General features: G+C 38.5%; 1 protein-coding gene across 2 annotated transcripts in view; it reads left to right on the top strand.

Annotated features, from left to right (window-relative positions):
• The window catches only part of Gabra3 (gamma-aminobutyric acid type A receptor subunit alpha 3), a 240,372-nt gene that overhangs the window by 133,209 nt on the left and 79,933 nt on the right, over nt 1–27,230 (top strand). For both annotated transcript variants that reach the window (XM_087599124.1, NM_017069.3), the window contains exon 4: nt 11,208–11,275. In XM_087599124.1, the coding sequence (XP_087455250.1) occupies nt 11,208–11,275 (68 nt within the window). The remainder of the gene's footprint in view (nt 1–11,207; nt 11,276–27,230) is intronic.

Genomic DNA, 27,230 nt, shown 5'->3' with positions numbered 1-27,230 from the left:
GGTTTCTGAAATAAATACCTCTCTGTAAAGATTAGACACCTAATGTGGTTCTGTGGGCCATCTTCTTTATTCCTCTTCCACAGCAAGACATTTTTAAGTAGAATCGGTGTCCTACACGTTTCCCTCTGTCTTTACAATGTTTAGCAGAGCTTTGTAAAAGTGGTATAAAAAAACTGAAGTGGATAGAAGTGATAAACTGTCATTTTAGTTCATCATGGAGGGGTTGCTTTGTGTCTGTTTCTTATTATTTTGAGAGTGCATAAAACTCTGATACAGATCTCTTTTTTCCCTGTGATCCTGACCCCCTACTTTTTTCTGTCTTGGGAAGCTTATTATTTCCCCGTGTGAAATGTGAACTGGCACATGTTTTACCTCATCCTGCAGCAGGGATACCTGCTTTTCCTGCCTTTGATGACTTGCTGTTAACCATGCTCAGCTTCCTGCATGAGCTCGGTTGCCCTATCTTTACCAACCATTGCTTTTATTCTCTCACTTGTTTATGCTGTTATCTCACCCTTGGCTCTCATGGTTTGGTGCTGTTGCAATTTTCCTCTCTATCTTTCTGTTTGATTTGAAAACTTTGCCATTCACCTAATAGTTTGAAAGAGCCCAGCTGTGGGCTTCTTGAAAGCTTTGTTTTCAGACTAGCAGGAATTTCGTTTTAATTTTTACTTCTTTTCTTTATTAATATCTACTTATCAGTACATACCCTACCATGCATGTATGTCCCTTTGGGTCTGGGTTACCTGACTCGGGATGATATATTCCAGTTCCATCCATTTGCCTGAAAAATTCATGATGTCCTCGTTTTCAATAGCTGAATAGTATTCCAGATCTCCCAGATACACTGAGTCTAATAGAAGAGGAAGTAGAGAATAGCCTCAAATGCATTGGCATGGGGTAAATTTAATGAACAGAACATCAATATCTTATGCTCTAAGATCAACAATTAATAAATGGGACCTCATGAAACTGAAAAGCTTCTGTAAGGCAATGGACACTGTCAGTAGGGTGAAACGGCAACCTGCAGATTGGGAAAGTTCTTCACTAACCCTATATCTGATAGAGGGCTAATATCCAAAATATACAAAGAACTCAAGAAGGTAGACTCCACAGAGCGAAATAACCCAATTATAAACGGGGTACATAGCTAAACAGAGAATTCTCAACATAGGGATGTAGAATGGCCAAGAAGGACTTAAAGAAATTTTCAACATCCTAAGTCATTAGGGAAATGCAAGTCAAAATGACCCTGAGATTCCACCTCACACCCATCAGAATGGCCAAGACAAAAACCTCAAGAGATAGCCATTGCTGGTGGGACTGCAAGCTGGTACAACCACTCTGGGAATCAGTCTGGAGGTTCCTCAGAATCTTGGACATAGTACTAGCTGAGGACCCAGCTATTCCACTCCTGGGCATATACCCAAAAGATGCTCCAACATACAACAAAGACACATGCTCCATTATGTTCATAGCACCCCCATTTGTAAAAGCCAGAAGCTAGCAGGAATTTTTACTGCTTAAAATCATACAGTTTCTTTTTTTTAAAATCTTTATTAACTTGAGTATTTCTTATTTACATTTCTATTGTTATTGCCTTTCCCGGTTTCCGGGCCAACATCCCCCTAATCCCACCCCCCTCACCTTCTAGATTGGTGTTCCCCTCCCTACCTCCCCCCATTACTGCCCTCCCCCCAACAATCACGTTCACTGGGGGTCCAGCTTTGGCAGGACCAAGGGCTTCCCCTTCCAGTGGTGCTCTTACTAAGCTATTCATTGCTACCTATGAGGTTGGAGTCCAGGGTCAGTCCAAGTATATATATAGTCTTTGGGTAGTGGCTTAGTCCCTGGAAGCTCTAGTTGCTTGGCATTGTTGTTCATATGGGGTCTCAAGCCCCTTCAAGCTCTTCCAGTCCTTTCTCTGATTCCTTCAACGGGGGTCCTGTTCTCAGTTCAGTGGTTTGCTGTTGGCATTGCCTATGTATTTGCTGTATTCTGGCTGTGTCTCTCAGGAGAGATCTACATCCGGTTCCTGTCGGCCTGCACTTCTTTGCTTCATCCATCTTGTCTAATTGGGTGGCTGTATATGTATGGGCCACATGTGGGGCAGGCTCTGAATGGGTGTTCCTTCTGTCTCTGTTTTAAACTTTGCCTCCCTATTCCCTGCCAAGGGTATTCTTGTTCCCCTTTTAAAGAAGGAGTGAAGCATTCACATTTTGATCATCCCTCTTGAGTTTCATGTGTTGTGTGCATCTAGGGCAATTCAAGCATTTGGGCTAATAGCCACTTATCAATGAGTGCATACCATGTGTGTTTTTCTGTGATTGGGTTACCTTGCCCAGGATAATATTTTCCAGTTCCATCCATTTGCCTATGAATTTCATAAAGTCATTGTTTTTGATAGCTGAGTAATATTCCATTGTGTAGATGTACCACATTTTCTGTATCCATTCCTCTGTCGAAGGGCATCTGGGTTCTTTCCAGCTTCTGGCTATTATAAATAAGGCTGCTATGAACATAGTGGAGCACGTGTCTTTTTTATATGTTGGGGCATCTTTTGGGTATATGCCCAAGAGAGATATAGCTGGATCCTCAGGTAGTTCAATGTCCAATTTTCTGAGGAACCTCCAGACTGATTTCCAGTCTGCAATCCCATCAACAATGGAGGAGTGTTCCTCTTTCTCCACATCCTCGCCAGCATTTGCTGTCACCTGAGTTTTTGATCTTAGCCATTCTCACTGGTGTGAGGTGAAATCTCAGGGTTGCTTTGATTTGCATTTCCCTTATGACTAAATATGTTGAACACTTCTTTAGGTGTTTCTCAGCCATTCGGCATTCATCAGCTGTGAATTCTTTGTTTAGATCTGAACTCCATTTTTTAATAGGGTTATTTGTTTCCCTGCGGTCTAACTTCTTGAGTTCTTTGTATATTTTGGATATAAGGCCTCTATCTGTTGTAGGATTGGTAAATATCTTTTCCCAATCTTTTGGTTGCCATTTTGTCCTAACCACAGTGTCCTTTGCCTTACAGAAGCTTTGCAGTTTTATGAGATCCCATTTGTCGATTCTTGATCTTAGAGCATAAGCCATTGGTGTTTTGTTCAGGAAATTTTTTCCAGTGCCCATGTGTTCCAGATGCTTCCCTAGTTTTTCTTCTATTAGTTTGAGTGTATCTGGTTTGATGTGGAGGTCCTTGATCCACTTGGACTTAAGCTTTGTACAGGGTGATAAGCATGGATCGATCTGCATTCTTCTACATGTTGCCCTCCAGTTGAACCAGCACCATTTGCTGAAAATGTTATCTTTTTTCCATTGGATGGTTTGGGCTCCTTTGTCAAAAATCAAGTGACCATAGGTGTGTGGGTTCATTTCTGGGTCTTCAATTCTATTCCACTGGTCTATCTGTCTGTCTCTGTACCAATACCATGCAGTTTTTATCACTATTGCTCTGTAATACTGCTTGAGTTCAGGGATAGTGATTCCCCCTGAAGTCCTTTTATTGTTGAGGATAGTTTTAGCTATCCTGGGTTTTTTGTTATTCCAGATGAATTTGCAAATTGTTCTGTCTAACTCTTTGAAGAATTGGATTGGTATTTTGATGGGGATTGCATTGAATCTGTAGATTGCTTTTGGTAAAATGGCCATTTTTACTATATTAATCCTGCCAATCCATGAGCATGGGAGATCTTTCCATCTTCTGAGGTCTTCTTCAAATTCTTTCTTCAGAGGCTTGAAGTTCTTATTGTACAGATCTTTCACTTGCTTGGTTAGAGTCACACCGAGGTATTTTATATTATTTGGGTCTATTATGAAGGGTGTCGTTTCCCTTGTTTCTCTTTTTTGTAGAGGAAGGCTAATGATTTATTTGAATTAATTTTATACCCAGCCACTTTGCTGAAGTTGTTTATCAGCTTTAGTTGTACTCTAGTGGAACTTTTGGGATCACTTAAATATACTATCATACAGTTTCTTTAAGCGTAAATGTAATGTAATTTCCGTCATGAACTCTTCAATCATGGACTAGAAAATCTTACATTTCAACTTTATCTTACTGTAGCTGAGTGACTTTAAACAAGATATTTATCATCTCTTGAACTTTAATATCTTTGCTTGGGCTACAAATGTGGGCATAATCATCATACCTTTAAGTGATTTTCTCACATGTTGTAATGTCTATACACCTACATATGTATCTATATCAAACAATTCTGTGGTATACTATTCTATTTTACTAATTGTGATGTTTAACATCCTTGCAATTGAATGGTGGAGATTTTTATTTTAAATCTTATACTAAAATTGTGTGTTCTTGAAAAGGAATGCACAGCACAGTTCAGTGTTTTACATAACCTTAAAATTACTGAAACAATAAAGATGTAGAATAGTTCCATCAACTTAAAAATATCCTCTTGCTTCTGTGCTGCTGTTCAGTCCACTCTGACCATCTTTTACAAGCTGGCAATGACTAATCTAGCTTAAATGTTGTATAAACAGAATCAGGCAGCAGTAACCTTTTCTGTATGTCTTCTTTGACTTTCTGATATCTATTTGAAATTCACCCATACTCTTACATTTACTAGCAATTAATTATATATTTATTGATTGGTACTCCACAGAACATATACTTTATTGATGGACCAATTGTTTATTATGGATAAAAAAACAGCCGATATTTATACAACATTTATTGTTTGACTTAATTTGGACTCATTTGTGATGAGTAGGATTAATAATGGGATGTTTCCTTTTATAACACATTTAAAAAATATTTTTCAATATGAGCATACAATTTTGCATCTTTACCAATAGCATATGAAAATTACTCCTCCATACCCTTGCAAGCAGTTGATACTACATAACAACTGCCCCCTGTATACACAATTGTTTCTGAAGTTTATTTTTCAGCCATTTTCTAATGACACCAAATTTTGTTTAATGTTTATATCTGCATAAGTTGGGGATTTAGCTCAGTGGTAGAGTGCTTGCCTCACATTTTGTAATTTCATATTTTTGAAACATCAGTGTGGTTATTTTATGATTTCTCTTTTAAGAACTTCTGTCTAGGTACAGATCCAAAAAGAAAAGAACTTCTGTCTATCTTTTTTTTTTGTATTTTCATTTAACTCATGGGATATAGCTATAAAGAGTACTTTAAAGTCTTGACCTTTCCAACATCAGAGTTATTTTACAGTTTAATCCTATTAATTATGTCTTTTTTCTATATTTTGGTAAATTTTTCCTTGTTATTGTTAAATAAGATATTTAAAATATTTTATCATTTATTCTGGGTCTTCTTATTGTACTATGGAGAAGTTTTCTTTATCTCATTTTTTAAAAAGATCTCTCTGGGTAATAGTCTTTGTTCCTTAAAGTTTTAAGCCTTCTTTTTTTCAAAAGACAGAGTTAGTTTTAATAAAGGATTAATATATATGAGGATGGAAATTTCCAATCCAAGCAATGCTCACTCAGAGGAAAAATAGTACAAAGAAAAGTTTGAAGATACAGAGATTCTTCAAAAGCCCAAGTGATAACTTAGGCATGAATTTTCAATAGGCCTAACAGAACATAAACAGAAGTCTATTTTGCTAAATATGGAATCTTAAGCAGGCATAGGTAAAGTATGACCCCTTTTAAAATGCAGTGTGTCTCTTTAGCAATTGAAGGGACAGCAGTCCTCAAAAATTATGTCTGACCATATGGAACATTATTTAGATAGTAAATTCTCACCCCAGATTTCCTTTGTCATATATGTATATATCTCAGTGTCTCATATAAAAGACAATAACATGGGTTACTTCAGTATGATTTATCTCATGACCACTTAGTAGACAGCATAGGACCATGGTTGAAATGTAAGTTCATTTTAAATTCTCAAAGCCTGCCATGCAGCTATGGGTCTGTTCCATACTTTTGCTGCCCATGAAGTCTCCTGAAATAAAGGCAATAAATTAAATTGTATTGTTCTTCTCAAGCCTTTGGTATGCAGACTCTAAGTTAGACCAGTAACATACAGCCCAACTGAGAGGATTGCCATGCAGAACTGGTGGGATACTTTCCTAAGCATTTTTCTTTCTATTCTGGAATGTGCATACACTTTGTCCCATATGAATCCCTTTCTTTGCTTTTTTAAAATAAGATGTATGAGGTTTCTGTCAGAATTTCAGTCATTTGTGTGGCAACCCCACCTTGCAGTTACTCCTTTAGAGAAAACTTGTCAAAGTAAGAAAGAAAAATTAGGAAACTATTCCTGTATGGGTTGTTCTTTCGAATTTCTGCTTATAATCATATTTTGCTTTGTGTGTATCTTCTAGTTAATGTAAGAACCTAACATGTTTTCAGAGATTTTATTAATAATTAGCCATAATGTATTTGCTATATTTACTTATTATTTTTGACACAGAGTGGCACTATGGAGTTTACTTAGTCTGTACTGCTCCCCAACCATATTGCCAATCCAAATGCATTTTCTTGCTTCAGTCTCAAAAGTGCTAGGATTTCAGGTAAACATTACCAAATGGCTCCTGCCAGGATTAGATATGTGTACTGCCAATGTTGGCTTTAGTTTATTCTGTATTGTCTTTGAGAAAGTCAAGATACTCATTTATTCTAGTAGAACAATAGAAGAGTTTTAAAGGTAATGTGTTAATGATTGTGGTACTTTAAATGTCTCGGGTTTTATGTTACAAATATGTATTTTGCTAACCTTCTCATTTACAGCCTTCAACAGGAAGGCAATTGGTTATTAGAGTTTTCTGAACATTTTAGATACAAGACACTAGATGGAGTAGCATAGACAAGAAAACAGAGACCCAAAGCCTGCAAAATACCACCTGTGTGATGTGCTTGCAGACAGCCTGTTCAGAAGCATGTGAATCAATAGCAGAGCTTACAGTTGAGCTCAGCATGGCTGCTATACTCTTTTCTAATCTCTGCTTTCCTTAGCTACCTTTTCGGATTTTCCAACGAGTTTATCTGAGATGAATTAACTGGGGTAGGGGCATGGATGAGTACTTACAGCATCTGTCTCTCCCCAGAAATAATCAAGGAGAAATGTCAAAAGCACTGGCTTGAGAACAGTGTACCAGTTTCCATTTTCCTATGATCTTGCCTCAGAGTCACTGAAGCCTGGTACATAAGTTCATGTGGCTAGCAGACTTGGCTGGTCATAATGGGGACTCATTTTCACATACTTTATTGTTCCTCATCACATTTCTAAGAATCTGAGTGTAAACAGGAAAGTTGGCCAGTGGTTCTCTTGGCCAATCCTCCAATTCTCATCACTTTACTAGAACGAATAACAGTGCAGGGAAAAGCCCATAATGCACTATGGAAGAGTTGTCCACTTTTAGTCATATCATTCCTTTCATCATCACTTGTTCAATGAAGATGTGAACAGAGATCATTAAACATATTTTAGAGGATCAATAATTGCTAAGCCATTGGTAAGTGAGCCGATGAAGGCAAGTGAATGGACTCAGAACCACCTAAAAAGGGAAGAGTTTAAAGAAGTTGGAACACAGTGTGGAACAAGAAAAAACACATTTCAGGCTATAATGCTCACAATGTTTGCATCTCTGCAGATCATTAAATCTCAAAAGAAATAGAAAATTCATTTTATCTTGTGTACCCAAAGGCCAGAGCCAAGGATAATATGCATGCACAAGGTTGTGGAGCAGGGAGAATGGGAAAGCCTGTAAAAACTGTTCCAGCCCTAATTCAAGGTCTTCAAGGAGAAAATGAAAGGTTTCTTAAGCATGTACTTGAAGTTAAACTAGAAAATAAAGGTTACTATGAACAACATACTTATCATAAACATCATAAACACAGTAATCATTTGCTAATTGGCTAATCTTTGTTCTTTCAGATATGTGCTAGAGGGAAATAATGCAGGATTTGGTCCAATGTGTTATTTACTAATTAGAGCATCAATGAGCATTAATGATTACATGCACATATATATGTGTTTATACAACATACGTATGTTTGAGTCACTTCAGGCCACTGAATCAGTTCCAATACTACAGCAAATTTGCAAAGGGAAAATATAATAAATTACTTTTTATTTCAGAGTTATAGTGGAAGGAAATTAAGTTCTCTGAACAAATGAAAATGAGACAAAATCATCTCTAAGCCATGTGAAAAGCCTCTCTTGTCTTTTATTAATGAACATTTCCCATTTATACCTATTGAGAAGACCACAATTTTAGTACAATTAACTGTACTTATGTTCATTCGAATGAAATTGTAAATCCACACCATTGTTCCTTCACACAGAGGAGCTGGAGTTCCAGGTGAATACTGTCCTCTGAGACTGGAACACGGACTTCAGACTTCTGTGTGATTCTGAGCAGGTAGCTGGTCCTACGAGTGGTCCATGAGGTCTAACTTCTGAAATAGTATAAGCTACACCAAAAAGATTGTATAGTGACCACTGAATCTATCTAAACTGGATTACACATAAACTTTTAGGGCCTTAGAGCCATGCTGAGATAATTGCTACCATTCCAATTTTTCTAGATGGTAAAGTAGGAACATAGGAGTTCAATAACAAAAATGCCTCCGAGAATTCTGTTAGATCCTAAATTTCAACCCAGCTAGTCACTATGTTATCCTTCTGCAGGTTTGATGTATTCTCAGGTACCTTGCTTCAAGGATGCTCTAGATTTCTTAGCCAAAAAATGAGACAAACTGTTTGAGTATTGGGACCCTGTGTAGAATACTAGAGAAAATATCTCCGTTTGTCCCTGCTTCTTTATTTGCATTTCTATGGTGTAAACAAATATCCTGGCTCCACAGCCCACTGCATGAGTCATCTCTGTTGAAAACACATAACCTCTCTCTCTCTCTCTCTCTCTCTCTCTCTCTCTCTCTCTCTCTCTCTCTCTCGCTTTTTTGCTTTCTTGCTTTCTCTCACTCTTTGTATTATCCCCCACTCTTGAATTCTCTATGTAGTTTTCTTTTCTCTTATCAGTTATAGAGCTCAAGCCTTTAAATCCAGGCCAGTCTCTGTCAGTGCCACAATGATTCCAGAGTCCCTTTGAATTAGAGCACCTTCCTGTCATGCCACTCCTCTACTGTATTATTGAGAACTTGATTGGCCTTGGGAGCATTAGAAGTAGGAAATGCTGATGGGGGAACTTTCTTTTTCACTTCATATTAAATATCCATGTCTATCATAAAGACAGCTTTGGAAAGTTTCCTCTCTGTCTCTCTCTCTCTCTCTCTCTCTCTCTCTCTCTCTCTCTCTCTCTCGCGTGTGTGTGTGTGTGTGTGTGTGCGCGCGCGTGTGTGTGTGTGTGCGCGTGCACGTGCACGCACGTAAGATGAGTCCTTTGTTGGAATTCTCCATAACTCAAAAATTTACAGTTATATTAGTGCAAACTTTTTTTTCATATTTTAAAAATGGCCTGCTCAATGTTGGATTAAAGTGTGATTGTATTCTAGTTTGTTAATTAATCTATTTTGGTTAATGTAGTTATGCATAAGGAAATTAGAAATCACTGTGCCATAACATATATGCAAATATATTTGCTTTACCAGCCAATGAATCTCTCATGACACACTTTCAAGAATTACATCATTGGTTCGTAGACATAGTCTCTGCTGATCCAAGTACAGAAATAGCTTAAAGCACAGACTGTGCTCAGAATGAGAGCCCAACTGTTTAAAACATAGCTCTATTCTCAGAGTCATGGTTTTGTTGATTAAGCTTGGGAGTAAATTGTGTCTTTTGGTGAATTGATTGTAGTGCTGGTTATTATTAAATGAAGTTTATAAACTCTCATGGAAATGGAATGATTTTTGGATGAGTGCAGTGGCTTTGAGCACATGGAACACACCAGTGCCCTGGGAGAGGCACATACTACAGTAAGTCTTAGGGATGACTTGGACAAGTGAAAAATCAATTCACAAGTGAGGAATGAAGAGAGAAAGAATATTTGGATCATATGCCATGGCTGTGTGTATAGAGTTAATATGATGCAGATGCAAAAGGGTTTTTTTATGCTTACCAATTGCAGAAAAGAAATACTAACATAGACTTCAAAATGTGGCCCACTTATATACACATGTCAGATCTTGTATAAGACTCATTTATATTATCTCTCTTGCACATCAACTTGTGTCACCTATGTTGGGCCAGAGTGGGACATTAGTTATGGCAATTATGAGATTTTTAGCAGGTTGAAATGGGTTTGACTGAACTACAGTAGGCTAGAGTGGTTTATGCTGTATTTGAGACAAACTGCTATGAAATATCTAGTTGGGTTTCAATAACATGAGCAGAATTGTTCTAAGTAGAAGAAAAACTCAGTAAAGGCAGGTAGGTCTCTAAGTTTGAGGCCAGCTCAGTCTTCAGAAGAAGTTCCAGAATAGCCAGGGATGCACAGAGAAACTTTGTCTCAAAAGAAACCCAAAGAAAATAAATGAAATAAATAATAAAATTTAAAAAGAAAACAGGGATGGTGTCCACCAGAAGGCAGAAAAAGAACCAGATATCACAAAAAGAAAATTGATGTATAGTATATAATGTTACATCAGCGAGTTCCAAACCTCTGTTACTTGACTCAACAGACTTTCTCTTTAGTTAACAAAGTCCATTGTGGACAGACTTTTATGGCTGCACAGTTGTTCTCCTTGGGCTCATCATCCTAGACTGTTCAGGCTGGTGGTAGCAACACACTAGTGAGAATTTGTTTTCATGCTCATTACAGAGTAGAGGGTCTAGTATCAGACATTAACTGTTCTAGTAACTCACTATATCTTCCTATAACTGTAACCATTTACTTTTCTCCTCCCTGCTTTGGTTTTGAGGGAAGTGGGGGATACTACCATCCTGTGTTCCAGATGTGGAAGAGCGTTAGATTTTAGATTATTTTAATTGACCACAAGTAAGGGTAAGTCATTGTTAGAGCCCAACAGGTGGAGATATCAGGGGCCTTTTTAACAGCTTCCTATGTTTGTGAATTCTATCATCTTCAGTGTTATGTAAAAAGATAGAAATTATATTTGGACCTAACATGTACACTGCAAAGGAATAACATATATGAGACAGTTATTTGGGGGGGGGAGGGGTATTGTGGCAGTGTTAAATGCCCCTCCTCAGAAAGAGCATGCTGGTTGCAGTCCAGAGCATATCTGCATTGCACCTTCTGACCTAAGGAGACACTGGTTCATGATACATTTTTCTACTTTATTTCACTCAGATGCAGTGACTGAAGTGAAGACAGATATCTATGTGACCAGTTTTGGCCCTGTGTCAGACACTGATATGGTAAGTATAGTTCCTGAAAAGGAAAAGAGAAAGATGATTCAGTGGGTGAAAGAAAACAAATTGTCATTTTCCATAGTTTTTTTCCTAAGGCGATATCTTGTCCCATGGACTTCTCACTAGCATATTTTTTTTGACAATTTTACTTTTTCCATGCGTACTTCATCTATATCCATAAACTATACTTAGCCACACAGATATACCTGTTTCTTTCTTCCATATCTTTAAAAATTGGCTTAGTTCTCTATCAGCAATTATCTGTTTCATCACATTTTTTGGCATCATACATATTTGTCTAAACAGGTCATTTGAAGAAAGTGATGTGATAGTTACTATTGTCGGTCAAGTAACCAGTAGAGCCGTCCAAGAAGTTTGTTCCATCACTGAGGACATAAATGAACCAAGTATACCAGAGTTGGGATCTAAATCATTTTCAAATGTTTGTCCTTTTATAGATGTGGGTAGAGGGAGAGCTACAATCAGCCCCAAACAGTAGGCACTGTATAAATATCCACTGTGTGTCTACTTTTAATGTGGCATGCCCAGCCTTTTTTGTGGGTACTGAGGATCTGAACTCACGTCCTCTGGTGCAAGCACTTTAGTAAACTATCTCTCAGCCCTAAGAAAATTTAACGTTAAAATTAAATTTTAATGCATTTTCTCTTAAAATGCACACACACACACACACACACACACACACACACACACACACTAACACGCACACACATACCACATTTACTCGTTGCCACTCATTTATCACCATCCACAAATGCATTCACGTAAATGTACATGCATAGCCCAATCACACATAGACTCTTCACAGCTGGTGTACAATCTAAAACGCCTGCAAACAGCTATCTGAACTCAGAGATGCCAATGACACATACACACAGTCTCTTCGCCTGGCTTGTTTCTTTCTTTTTTCCAAGTCTGGTTATTTCATTTGTTTATATCCTTCAAAAGGATTAAGTTAAAGCAGTAGAATGTATGGATCTTTCCTGGTCAGGAGGAAATGCTTGGGACAAATGAAGTCAATGTTCTTTTTTTGTTTATTTTTCAGAGCTGGGGACCGAACCCAGGGCCCTGCGCTTGCTAGGCAAGCACTCTACCACTGAGCTAAATCCCCAACCCTATCAATGTTCTTTTAGCAGCACTTTCAGCCCTTCTTAAGGCTATATAGTCCATCTGAGTGAAAAGCACACTGCTGTTGCTTTTAAAAGATCTACTCTCTGTGTTCTTGTGCAACAGTTGATCCCCATCTGACTGTGGTGATAAGTTGCAGCAAGAACCTTAGCAGGACAACAACAGAGTACATGAAAAAGTAAATGAAATTTAATTCAGAGTACAAAAAATGAGTTGGAAACTGGGTGTAATTGGGATTTTATAGACATCATGATTGAACAGGTCATGATAACTCTGTAATAAATGGGATGAAATAATACATGGCTTCTCAGTAGTAATATCAACACTGTGAGACACCAAAAGATTTTGCCCCAATTTGAGTGAATTGAGGCCATGTGCCTTTCTGTAACCATCTACGATTAGGAGTGATTAGGCCATTTTCATGATCAGATTTATGGGAAGGTGGCACAAAGGTGGCCATGACAGACAGAATGGCTTAGTGAAAAGGCACTTTCAGAATGGGCCTGTCTAACCCTTTACAGTGAAAACCAGATCTTGACAGATGGAAAAATTCCTCACGGTATCCCAAGATCTCTTTGTAAAGTTAGGTATCGTTGTTACTGTTGCATAATCTGTTTTCTTTCTTAATTTTTTGTTTTATACATTTTAATTAAAATATAGTTACATCACTGTTCGATTCTCTTTCTTCCATTTCTGCCTTTCCTAATCCCTTCCTCCAACTCCTTCCATGTGACCTTCCCCACTCTCATATTGATAGCCTCTTCTTCCCCAATTATTATCGTTAAGATCTTTTGAATTGCAGTGTCCATTGTGGAGGTGGAGGAACTGTTAAATAGGAAAGTTTAGATGTTAGTTTCAGGTGTTGCTCACCCTTTCCTGAAGGATGCTTTGATGTTTGAAACTCACAAAGTAAGGTACCAAGTACCAACTAGAAATCTTCGACTGAGAAATTTCCTGGCAAATAAAAAGTGCATCTAAGTAATGATGCAAGTAAGTAATATAGTCAGAGAACTGACCACCTAGCTTACTGGGACAAAACCCGGAATGCTGAGGAAAGGGGATCCATATAAGATATTATAGTCATAATTCTTTTTTTTTTTCTTTTTTTATTTTTTTTTATTTTTATTTTTATTAACTTGAGTATTTCTTATATACATTTCAAGTGTTATTCCCTTTCCCGGTTTCCGGGCAAAATCCCCCTCCTCCCTCCCCTTCCTTATGGGTGTTCCCCTCCCAACCCTCCCCCCATTGCCGCCCTCCCCCCATAGTCTAGTTCACTGGGGGTTCAGTCTTAGCAGGACCCAGGGCTTCCCCTTCCACTGGTGCTCATACTAGGATATTCATTGCTACCTATGGGGTCAGAGTCCAGGGTCAGTCCATATATAGTCTTTAGGTAGTGGCTTAGTCCCTGGAAGCTCTGGTTGCTTGACATTGTTGTACTTTTGGGGTCTCGAGCCCCTTCAAGCTCTTCCAGTTCTTTCTCTGATTCCTTCAACGGGGGACCTATTCTCAGCTCATTGGTTTGCTGCTGGCATTCGCCTCTGTATTTGCTGTATTCTGGCTGTGTCTCTCAGGAGCGATCTACATCCGGCTCCTGTCGGTCTGCACTTCTTTGCTTCATCCATCTTGTCCAATTGGGTGGCTGTATATGTATGGGCCACCTGTGGGGCAGGCTCTGAATGGGTGTTCCTTCAGTCTCTGTTTTAATCTTTGCCTCTCCCTTCCCAGCCAAGGGTATTCTTTTTCCTCATTTAAAGAAGGAGTGAAGCATTCACATTTTGATCATCCGTCTTGAGTTTCGTTTGTTCTAGGCGTCTAGGGTAATTCAAGCATTTGGGCTAATAGCCACTTATCAATGAGTGCATACCATGTATGTCTTTCTGTGATTGGGTTAGCTCACTCAGGATGATATTTTCCAGTTCCAACCATTTGCCTACGAATTTCATAGACTCGTTGTTTTTGATAGCTGAGTAATATTCCATTGTGTAGATGTACCACATTTTCTGTATCCATTCCTCTGTTGAAGGGCATCTCGGTTCTTTCCATTTTCTGGCTATTATAAATAAGGCTGCGATGAACATAGTGGAGCACGTGTCTCTTTTATATGTTGAGGCATCTTTTGGGTATATGCCCAAGAGAGGTATAGCTGGATCCTCAGGCAGTTCAATGTCCAATTTTCTGAGGAACCTCCAGACTGATTTCCAGAATGGTTTTACCAGTCTGCAATCCCACCAACAATGGAGGAGTGTTCCTCTTTCTCCACATCCTCGCCAGCATCTGCTGTCACCTGAGTTTTTGATCTTAGCCATTCTCACTGGTGTGAGGTGAAATCTCAGGGTTGTTTTGATTTGCATTTCCCTTATGACTAAAGATGTTGAACATTTCTTTAGGTGTTTCTCAGCCATTCGGCATTCCTCAGCTGTGAATTCTTTGTTTAGCTCTGAACCCCATTTTTAATAGGGTTATTTGTTTCCCTGCGGTCTAACTTCTTGAGTTCTTTGTATATTTTGGATATAAGGCCTCTATCTGTTGTAGGATTGGTAAAGATCTTTTCCCAATCTGTTGGTTGCCGTTTTGTCCTAACCACCGTGTCCTTTGCCTTACAGAAGCTTTGCAGTTTTATGAGATCCCATTTGTCGATTCTTGATCTTAGAGCATAAGCCATTGGTGTTTTGTTCAGGAAATTTTTTCCAGTGCCCATGTGTTCCAGATGCTTCCCTAGTTTTTCTTCTATTAGTTTGAGTGTGTCTGGTTTGATGTGGAGGTCCTTGATCCACTTGGACTTAAGCTTTGTACAGGGTGATAAGCATGGATCGATCTGCATTCTTCTACATGTTGCCCTCCAGTTGAACCAGCACCATTTGCTGAAAATGCTATCTTTTTTCCATTGGATGGTTTTGGCTCCTTTGTCAAATTCAAGTGACCATAGGTGTGTGGGTTCATTTCTGGGTCTTCAATTCTATTCCATTGGTCTATCTGTCTGTCTCTGTACCAATACCATGCAGTTTTTATCACTATTGCTCTGTAATACTGCTTGAGTTCAGGGATAGTGATTCCCCCTGAAGTCCTTTTATTGTTGAGGATAGCTTTAGCTATCCTGGGTTTTTTGTTATTCCAGATGAATTTGCAAATTGTTCTGTCTAACTCTTTGAAGAATTGGATTGGTATTTTGATGGGGATTGCATTGAATCTGTAGATTGCTTTTGGTAAAATGGCCATTTTTACTATATTAATCCTGCCAATCCATGAGCATGGGAGATCTTTCCATCTTCTGAGGTCTTCTTCAATTTCTTTCCTCAGTGTCTTGAAGTTCTTATTGTACAGATCTTTTACTTGCTTGGTTAAAGTCACACCGAGGTACTTTATATTATTTGGGTCTATTATGAAGGGTGTCGTTTCCCTAATTTCTTTCTCGGCTTGTTTCTCTTTTGTATAGAGGAAGGCAACTGATTTATTTGAGTTAATTTTATACCCAGCCACTTTGCTGAAGTTGTTTATCAGCTTTAGTAGTTCTCTGGTGGAACTTTTGGGATCACTTAAATATACTATCATGTCATCTGCAAATAGTGATATTTTGACTTCTTCTTTTCCGATCTGTATCCCCTTGATCTTCTTTTGTTGTCTGATTGCTCTGGCTAGAACTTCAAGAACTATATTGAATAAGTAGGGAGAGAGTGGGCAGCCTTGTCTAGTCCCTGATTTTAGTGGGATTGCTTCGAGTTTCTCTCCATTTAGTTTAATGTTAGCAACTGGTTTGCTGTATATGGCTTTTACTATGTTTAGGTATGGGCCTTGAATTCCTATTCTTTCCAGGACTTTTATCATGAAGGGGTGTTGAATTTTGTCAAATGCTTTCTCAGCATCTAATGAAATGATCATGTGGTTCTGTTCTTTCAGTTTGTTTATATGATGGATCACGTTGATGGTTTTCCGTATATTAAACCATCCCTGCATGCCTGGGATGAAGCCTACTTGATCATGGTGGATGATTGTTTTGATGTGCTCTTGAATTCGGTTTGCCAGAATTTTATTGAGTATTTTTGCGTCGATATACATAAGGGAAATTGGTCTGAAGTTCTCTTTCTTTGTTGTGTCTTTGTGTGGTTTAGGTATAAGAGTAATTGTGGCTTCGTAGAATGAATTCGGTAGTGCTCCATTTGTTTCAATTTTGTGGAATAGTTTGGATAATATTGGTGTGAGGTCTTCTATGAAGGTTTGATAGAATTCTGCACTAAACCCGTCTGGACCTGGGCTCTTTTTGGTTGGAAGACCTTTAATGACTGCTTCTATTTCCTTAGGAGTTATGGGGTTGTTTAACTGGTTTATCTGTTCCTGATTTAACTTCGATACCTGGTATCTGTCTAGGAAATTGTCCATTTCCTGAAGATTTTCAAATTTTGTTGAATATAGGTTTTTATAGTAAGATCTGATGATTTTTTGAATTTCCTCTGAATCTGTAGTTATGTCTCCCTTTTCATTTCTAATTTTGTTAATTTGGAAGCACTCTCTGTGTCCTCTCGTTAGTCTGGCTAAGGGTTTATCTATCTTGTTGATTTTCTCAAAGAACCAACTTTTCGTTCTGTTGATTCTTTCTATGGTCCTTTTTGTTTCTACTTGGTTGATTTCAGCTCTGAGTTTGATTATTTCCTGCCTTCTACTCCTCCTGGGTGTATTTGCTTCTTTTTGTTCTAGAGCTTTTAGGTGTGCTGTCAAGCTGCTGACATATGCTCTTTCCTGTTTCTTTCTGCAGGCACTCAGCGCTATGAGTTTTCCTCTTAGCACAGCTTTCATTGTGTCCCATAAGTTTGGGTATGTTGTATCTTCATTTTCATTAAATTCTAAAAAGTTTTTAATTTCTTTCTTTATTTCTTCCTTGACCAGGTTATCATTGAGTAGAGCATTGTTCAATTTCCACGTATATGTGGGCATTCTTCCCTTATTGTTATTGAAGACCAGTTTTAGGCCGTGGTGGTCCGATAGCATGCATGGGATTATCTCTATCTTTCTGTACCTGTTGAGGCCCGTTTTTTGACCAATTATATGGTCAATTTTGGAGAAAGTACCATGAGGAGCTGAGAAGAAGGTATATCCTTTTGCTTTAGGATAGAATGTTCTATAAATATCCGTTAAGTCCATTTGGCTCATGACTTCTCTTAGTCTGTCGACATCACTGTTTAATTTCTGTTTCCATGATCTGTCCATTGATGAGAGTGGGGTGTTGAAGTCTCCCACTATTATTGTGTGAGGTGCAATGTGTGTTTTGAGCTTTAGTAAGGTTTCTTTTACGTATGTAGGTGCCCTTGTATTTGGGGCATAGATATTTAGGATTGAGAGTTCATCTTGGTGGATTTTTCCTTTGATGAATATGAAGTGTCCTTCCTTATCTTTTTTGATGACTTTTAGTTGGAAATTGATTTTATTTGATATTAGAATGGCTACTCCAGCTTGCTTCTTCTGACCATTTGCTTGGAAAGTTGTTTTCCAGCCTTTCACTCTGAGGTAGTGTCTGTCTTTGTCTCTGAGGTGTGTTTCCTGTAGGCAGCAGAATGCAGGGTCCTCATTGCGTATCCAGTTTGTTAATCTATGTCTTTTTATTGGGGAGTTGAGGCCATTGATATTGAGAGATATTAAGGAATAGTGATTATTGCTTCCCTTTATATTCATATTTGGATGTGAGGTTATGTTTGTGTGCTTTCATTCTCTTTGTTTTGTTGCCAAGACGATTAGTTTCTTGCTTCTTCTAGGGTATAGCTTGCCTCCTTATGTTGGGCTTTACCATTTATTATCCTTTGTAGTGCTGGATTTGTAGAAAGATATTGTGTAAATTTGGTTTTGTCATGGAATATCTTGGTTTCTCCATCAATGTTAATTGAGAGTTTTGCTGGATACAGTAACCTGGGCTGGCATTTGTGTTCTCTTAGGGTCTGTATGACATCAGTCCAGGATCTTCTGGCCTTCATAGTTTCTGGCGAGAAGTCTGGTGTGATTCTAATAGGTCTCCCTTTATATGTTACTTGACCTTTTTCCCTTACTGCTTTTAATATTCTTTCTTTATTTTGTGCGTTTGGTGTTTTGACAATTATGTGACGGGAGGTGTTTCTTTTCTGGTCCAATCTATTTGGAGTTCTGTAGGCTTCTTGTATGTCTATGGGTATCTCTTTTTTTAGGTTAGGGAAGTTTTCTTCTATGATTTTGTTGAAGATATTTACTGGTCCTTTGAGCTGGGAGTCTTCACTCTCTTCTATACCTATTATCCTTAGGTTTGATCTTCTCATTGAGTCCTGGATTTCCTGTATGTTTTGGACCAGTAGCTTTTTCCGCTTTACATTATCTTTGACAGTTGAGTCAATGATTTCTATGGAATCTTCTGCTCCTGAGATTCTCTCTTCCATCTCTTGAATTCTGTTGGTGAGGCTTGTATCTACAGCTCCTTGTCTCTTCTTTTGGTTTTCTATATCCAGGGTTGTTTCCATGTGTTCTTTCTTGATTGCTTCTATTTCCATTTTTAATTCCTTCAACTGTTTGATTGTGTTTTCCTGGAATTCTTTCAGGGATTTTTGCGATTCCTCTCTGTAGGCTTTTACTTGTTTATTAATGTTTTCCTGTGCTTCCCTAAGTGTGTTCATGTCTTTCTTGAAGTCCTCCAGCATCATGATCAAAAATGATTTTGTAACTAGATCTTGCTTTTCTGGTGTGTTTGGATATTCCATGTTTGTTTTGGTGGGAGAATTGGGCTCCGATGATGGCATGTAGTCTTGGTTTCTGTTGCTTGGGTTCCTGCGCTTGCCTCTCGCCATCAGATTATCTCTAGTGTTACTTTGTTCTGCTATTTCTGACAGTGGCTAGACTGTCCTATAAGCCTGTGTGACAGGAGTGCTGTAGACCTGTTTTCCTCTCTTTCAGTCAGTTATGGGGACAGAGTGTTCTGCTTTCTGGCGTGTAGTTTTTCCTCTCTACAGGTCTTCAGCTGTTCCTGTGGGCCTGTGTCTTGAGTTCACCAGGCAGCTTTCTTGCAGCAGAAAATTTGGTCTTACCTGTGGTCCCGAGGCTCAGGTTCGCTCGTGGGGTGCTGCCTACGGGCTCTCTGCAGCGGCAGCAACCAGGAAGACCTGTGCTGCCCCTTCCGGGAACTTCAGTGCACCAGGGTTCCAGATGGTCTTTGGCTTTTTCCTCTGGCGTCCGAGATGTGTGTGCGGGGAGCAGTCACTTCTGGTTTCCCAGGCTTGTCTGCCTCTCTGAAGGTTTAGCTCTCCCTCCCACGGGATTTGGGTGCAGAGAACTGTTTATCCGGTCTGTTTCTTTCAGGTTCCGGCGGTGTCTCAGGCACAGGGGTCCTGCCGCTCCTGGGCCCTTCCCCACGGGAGCCCAGAGGCCTTATACAGTTTCCTCTTGGGCCAGGGATGTGGGCAGGGGTGAGCAGTGTTGGTGGTCTGTTCCGCTCTGCAGCCTCAGGAGTGCCCACCTGACCAGGCGGTTGGGTCTCTCTCTCACCGGGTCTGGGAGCAGAGAGCTGCTGTGGGCCGGGATCCGCGGGTGTGGGACTTCCGGTAAACACAGAACGTGCCAGGTCCTAGAGAAATTCTGCTTTCCTGTGTCCCAAGCTCACCAGGCAGCTTTCTTGCAGCAGAAAATTTGGTCTTACCTGTGGTCCCGAGGCTCAGGTTCGCTCGTGGGGTGCTCCCCACGGGCTCTCTGCAGCGGCAGCAACCAGGAAGACCTGTGCCGCCCCTTCCGGGAGCTTCAGTGCACCAGGGTTCCAGATGGTCTTTGGCTTTTTCCTCTGGCGTCCGAGATGTGTGTGCGGGGAGCAGTCACTTCTGGTTTCCCAGGCTTGTCTGCCTCTCTGAAGGTTTAGCTCTCCCTCCCACGGGATTTGGGTGCAGAGAACTGTTTATCCGGTCTGTTTCCTTCAGGGTCCGGCGGTGTCTCAGGGACAGGGGTCCTGCCGCTCCTGGGCCCTCCCCCACGGGAGCCCAGAGGCCTTATACAGTTTCCTCTTGGGCCAGGGATGTGGGCAGGGGTGAGCAGAGTTGGTGGTCTCTTCCGCTCTGCAGCCTCAGGAGTGCCCACCTGACCAGGCGGTTGGGTCTCTCTCTCACCGGGTCTGGGAGCAGAGAGCTGCTGCGGGCCGGGATCCGCGGGTGTGGGTCTATAGTCATAATTCTTGATAATAAATTCAAGTAATATATATTCTGATTTGACAAATGCTTATGGAAATTGTGCAAAGATATCAAAACTTTTAGATATCGCAAAGAAAAAGTGGTCATTAAGAAGAAAGCAAAAGTTCAGGGAAGGGTTACTTTATTGGTAGTGGTATATGAAATCCAGTCCTCCCTAGCATTGCAAAGAAGGTATGTCCACTTATGCTCCTTCCTTACTAGTGGCAAGGATCACAGTGGATTGACAGTGACTCTCATTTCATCGCCATAAGTATATTTTCAGATGTAAGCAAGAAAGGTCTATATTCTTCCTAGGAGTCCATGATCAGTTCTCTCCTGGGGTTTGTGTAACATGCATAGCCAGGCCACATGCACATACTTAGAAGACCATTTTAAGAGCCATACATCAGTGAAAGAGTTCTGTGGATTAGCATATGCATAATATCTCCAAATGTATAATGATGGAGAGAATGGAAATGGAAGAAAGAATTCAAAATTGGAAAAATGAAAAAACTTTCACTTTAATTCATTTGCATTGGCTGTAGGACCCCACATTTTGCTAAATAGGCACAAGCCTTGCAAGACTTTTTTCTGGTGCTTGCTTTGACATGGCATTTTCAAGGCTTGAAGCCCATATAGCAAAGTATTAAATGCCTTTCCCGGGGGAAAACTTAGTCTTATTATCTGGCAGATTTGATTTAAGTGCTTCAGAAAACATCAGAATTTATTTGTCAATTTGGAGGCAACTATCCTTAGAGAATATGTAAGGGCTCAATTTGCAAGGAAGTAATTGATGGCATTTATAGAACGGTTAGGTCAAAATCTGATTGCTTTTGGTCAAAGGTTGTGGGATACCTAAGGAACAAATAGTTATTGTCTGATATTTCTCCAGCAGCTTTCATTCTGGATTAAGATCTATAAAAATAGATGTATATAACCTAACTTTTAAAACTGATTAAGTAAGTTAATGGGAATATCCTTAAATATGTCATATTATTAAAAATAACTATTAAATACAGATAAAAAGTCCTTTGTACAAAACATTGAAAGCAATTCCTTTAGATACATTTAATCCTAATTAAGTTAACCACTACCAATTATTCTTATATCCACTTTCCTTCCTTTCATCAATTCTCTTGTTTGTGTGAATTTGGGCTGCTTCTTATTTTAAAGTAGTAAACATAATGACACAATAAAATTGGACAAACATCCAGTGAGCATATTTGAGTTTCTTTAGGGTATTTACTTACATATAAACTTTGCCATTCATACAATCTTTGTACGTTTAACAGTTTTCAGATCAAATACTTTTGTGATGTGCCAATTTACAATGCCACTATTTGTGAACAATGGTTCCATTTCTACAAATTTTCTTGTTTCAAATTGTCACACTGTATATTTGATACTTTTATGAATATGAAATAAACCTAATTGATTATAGTCACATAAGGGTTAAGAATGTTTTCAAACTGTGATACCATCCCTGTAACAAAATTTCACAAATATTCTATTTCCTTGTGTTGTTACTTTTAAAAAAGTATTTCTTACATTTATTCATATGGAGTCAGTTCTCTCTCTCTACCTTGTAGCTCCCAGGAATCAAAGTTGAGTCATCAAGCTTGGTGTCAAATGTCATTCTCCTCTGAACCATTGTGCTGGCTCCCATTTTGCCACTTTTCTTTTTAAAATTAATTTATTTTTTATTTAAAACAGACTCTTCTCTCATATAACACACCCTGACCACAGTTTCCTGTCACTTTTGCCACTTTTAAATTGAGATTTTTTTTATGATTGCTTTCACATGTATGAGCATGCACCTCTCTCTGTCTCTGTCTCTCTGTCTCTTTGTCTGTCTCTCTGTCTGTCTGTCTGTCTCTCTCTCTCTCTTTGTGTGTGTGTGTGAGAGAGAGACAGGGAGAGAGAGAGAGAGAGAGAGAGAGAGAGAGAGAGAGAGAGAGAGTTTGTACATGTGTGTATGTTCACAAGCACATTCAGTTAACTGATGATTTCTAAGTCGTGATAATGATTCTGGGTTCAAGAAATGAGGAACATTCGGTATTGATTATTAATTTTAAAAGGTAAAACTCATAATCATGAGATTTCCTACAAAGGCCAGATGACAGATAATTCTGAGTAGAGAATACAGTACACATCTACTTGATATCCCATTCTTTCTTTCAGGATGCATTTTATTTTAAAAAAATTTAAGGGATGCATGTTTATTTATGAACATGATCAAAAATGTGCAACTTCCCTTTGACCTATATTAAGATGATTTCCCTCCCCTAATCTTTGTGTTTATTTGCATTAATCCATAATCCAATTTTAGACTATTTTTACATTCATTGGAAAAATTAAGCTTGCCTTGTTGTAATATTTTGATTCATTTTTTTAGTTTGTTATACTATGGTTTTATGCATAGCCTAAGATCACAGGTGTTCATGAATTCAAATGCTGCTCAGTTTTGCTGCTCCTTTTGTCCAGCCCATGAATACTTTTAGGCATGTGTAATTGAAAGAAGATCTTAACTGACTTCCTTGCCTCTGTTTTTATTTAATATTTAATGTACATATAGTGTTATAGTGTGATAATTCACCACATACATATGCTGTGCAATAATCAAATCAAACCCAATTTTAATTCCTTACCACCTGCTTTATTGATGATTCATTGGTGCCCTTTCCACAATGATTCTACATTTGTTTCTTTTTCTTCACTAAATTTGTGAGAAGTTTTAAAACTAGTAGTGTTTTCAAAGTGACCTTTGCCTACCTGCCTGCCTGCCTGTCATCTGTCTGTCTGACTTGCACTATTTCTCTGTGTTTTCTATTTAATTTTGCTCTTGTGTGAGTTGTCCCTTTCTTTACTTACTTTGGATGTGTTCTGTGATCCTTCCAGAAGCTTAAGGTACTTTCAAACATTGATTTTTCTTTTTCTCATGACTGTCTTAAATCTTCTGTAACAATATCATTCCAAGTGCCATTTTAGAAAGCCAAAGCAAGAATTTATATGTAAACATTTATCATTTTAAATCAGAGGTAAGTATCCTTTCTAATAGCTCATTTTTTTCTGGCAGTTTAGTATGTGTTAAATTGACAAGTCTATGTGTATTCATTAGTCCATGCTTGGTTATTGGGTTTTAATTTTTTTAAGAATAAATTATAAATTTGACTTTTATTGATTGATAAATTATGTGTTTGTTGATTTTACATACAATTTAATTTTTGACTTATGAATTTCAATTATATATTGTTAATACATGTATAATAGAGATATATTTTAAGTGTTATGAAAAATAAGAAATGAATGGATTTTTAAATCTTAGTTTGTTTCAAGAATGTCATACATGAATACTATATTTACATAATTTCCCCTATATTCATCCCTAAGCTCCTCTCATGTTCCCTCATTTCCTCTTAAATTTATTATATTTTCCTTAATTGTACGCACACATACACACATATAAACACAATGTATACACACGCACACACACACATATATATATATATAACTCACTGAATCTATATAGTGTTGCTCAAATATGTTTGTGTGTGTGTGTATGTGTGTGTATATGTATGTGTGGGTTAAGTGTTAAACACTTGAGATCAGATAACCTATCAGGTGGCTTATCCCTGAACAAAAAGAATAAAATAGACTCAAGAAAATGGAAAAAGCACATGCTGGCGAGGATGTGGAGAAAGAGAAACACTCCTCTATTGTTGGTGGAATTGCAAGCTGGTACAACCATTCTGGAAATCAGTCTGGAGGTTCCTCAGAAAATTGAACATTGCACTACCTGAGGAAACCAGCTATCCCACTCCTGGGCATATACCCAAAAGATACCCCAACATATAACAAAGACACGTGCTCCACTATGTTCATAGTAGCCTTATTTATAATAGCCAGAAGCTGGAAAGAACCCAGATGCCCTTCAACAGAGGAATGGATACAGAAAATGTGGTACATCTACACAATGGAATATTACTCAGCTATCAAAAACAATGACTTTATGAAATTCGTAGGCAAATGGTTGGGACTGGAAAATATCATCCTGAGTGAGGTAACCCAATCACAGAAAGACATACATGGTATGCACTCATTGATAAGTGGCTATTAGCCCAAAAGCTCGAATTACCCAAGATATAATCCACAGACCTCATGATGCTCAAGAAGAAGAAGAAAGACAAAAGTGTGGATGCTTCAGTACTTCTCAGAAGAACAAAATACTCACAGGAGGAAATATGGGGACAAAGTTTGGAGCAGTGACTAAAGGAAAGGCCAGAGACTGCCACACATGGGGATCCATTCCACATGCAGGCACCAAACCCAGACACTATTGTGAATCCCAAGAAGTGCATGCTGACAGGAGCCTGATATGCATGTCTCTTGAGAAGCTCTGCCAGAGCCTTACTCATACAGATGAGGATGCTCACAGCCAACCACTGGACTGAGAAAGGGATTCCCAATGGAGGAGTTAGAAAAAGGATTGAGGTAGCTGAGGGATTTTTAAAACCCCATAGGAAGAACAACAATACCAACCAACCAGACACCCCAGAGCTCCCAGTCAATAAATCACCAACCAGAGAGTACACATGGAGGAACCCATGGCTTCAACTGCATATGTAGCTGAGGATGGCCTTGTCGGGTACAAATGGAAGGAGAAGCCCTTGGTCCTGCCAATGCTGGACACCCAGAGTAGGGGAACATCAAGGCAGGGAAATGGGAGGAAGCGGGTGGATGGGTGGGGTATGCACCCAAATGGAGGCAGGAGTGGGGGACAGGATAGGGGGGTTCCAGAGAGGAAACTAGGAAAGGGAATAGCATTTTAAATGCAAATAAAGAAAATATCCAATAAACAAAAAGGGAAAAGGAAAAAAAAAAGAAAATAGAAACATCTCCCATACTCACAATTAGCAGAATTAATATTGTGAAAATAACAAATATCTAAATCATTCTATGGATTCAATGTATTCATGATTAGAGTCACCACACATTTCTCATAGAATTAGATAAAAAGTCCTAAAATTCATATTGAATGCCAAAAGACCCCAGAAAGTCAATGCCATGACAAACAATATGAACAATATTGGAAGGATTCACATTTCCAGCTCTGTTATTCCTAATAGGATGACCAAGGAATGTCTCTGATGTAGTGGTTTTCAAAAGACTTGTGTTTTCTACTTGAGATGCTTCTTTAAAAAAATCTAGAATGATTCATTATTGAAAGGCAAAAGTGCTATTACATAGTCACATAGTCCATATTCTGTATACTGTGTATTTTTGATCATTTTCAGTAACATCTGTTGTAATATTTTATGTCTTCTGAGATTTACCCTATTTTCATAGAATTGAAAAAACTTGTTTTCCCTACTTTTAGTTTATATTCTTTCAATTACATTCATGAGTAATTACCTTAAATATTAGTATATATCCTTGACAATCAAATGATGTCTTTTTCTGTCTCCACACACCTTCCAAAACTTATGAGACTGTATTACCTCACATGTTTTAGTACCTCCTGCCATTTAAGTTGTTCTAGTCTCAAATGGCTGAGAAGGACCTAAAGAAATGTTCAACATCCTTAGTCATCAGGGAAATGCAAATCAAAACAACCCTGAGATTTCACCTCACACCAGTGAGAATGGCTAAGATCAAAAACCCAGGTGACAGCAGATACTGGTGAAGATGTGGAGAAAGAGGAACACTCCTCCATTGTTGGTGGGATTGCAGACTGGTACAACCATTCTGGAAATCAGTCTGGAGGTTCCTCAGAAAATTGGACATTGAACTACCTGAGGATCCAGCTATACCTCTCTTGGGCATACACCCAAAAGATGCCCCAACATATAAAAAGGACACGTGCTCCACTATGTTCATAGCAGCCTTATTTATAATAGCCAGAAGCTGGAAAGAACCCAGATGCCCTTCAACAGAGGAATGGATACAGAAAATGTGGTACATCTACACAATGGAATATTACTCAGCTATCAAAAACAATGACTTTATGAAATTCGTAGGCAAATGGATGGAACTTGAACTTTTCCCTTTTATCCATTTTTAAATGTTAGGAAAGATTAAGCCTCTTATTTGCCACCATTTATCTGTATAAAATGTAAACTGAACAGGTTTTCCTCATATATACACTAGTTCATTAGTTTCTCTTTAGTAATATCAAACCTACTACCAATTAAAGTTTTATTCAGGTCATTCTTTCTTCTATAGTATGTTTTTCACAGTTCTTTTTATTTCTGTCCTCCTTGACCTTTGTGATTTTAACAGCACATTTTTCTTAATCTCTATTTGGTAATTATATTGTATGAAGTCTTTGGAATGAGTCTAATTTTGTTATATGTTGTAGCAGATAATGACCATTGTCTTAGGTGTTTTGTTGCATATTACAATATTCTTTTCATTGAGAATTCATTTATAGTGTACAGAAGCGTTTTGTCACACTTCATCTTCCCTTAGAATTTGAGACCAATTTTTATGTTAGTTTCTCAATATTAAAGTTTTAGATTAACCTGACATTGTCTATTCCTTTTAACATCAATTCAAGAATAGATGAGGTCAAATTTCAATAGAAATAGCTTTTCTTTCCCACTACCCCTTCCCTTTTGAACTTTTTGCTATGGGCTGATTCTGCCTTGCTAATTTTA

This window comes from Rattus norvegicus, chromosome X (genome assembly GCF_021556685.1).
Source record: "Rattus norvegicus strain SHRSP/BbbUtx chromosome X, alternate assembly SHRSP_T2T, whole genome shotgun sequence".
In the NCBI taxonomy this organism is placed as follows: Eukaryota; Metazoa; Chordata; class Mammalia; order Rodentia; family Muridae; genus Rattus; species Rattus norvegicus.
This window is presented reverse-complemented; position numbering and strand designations above follow the sequence as displayed.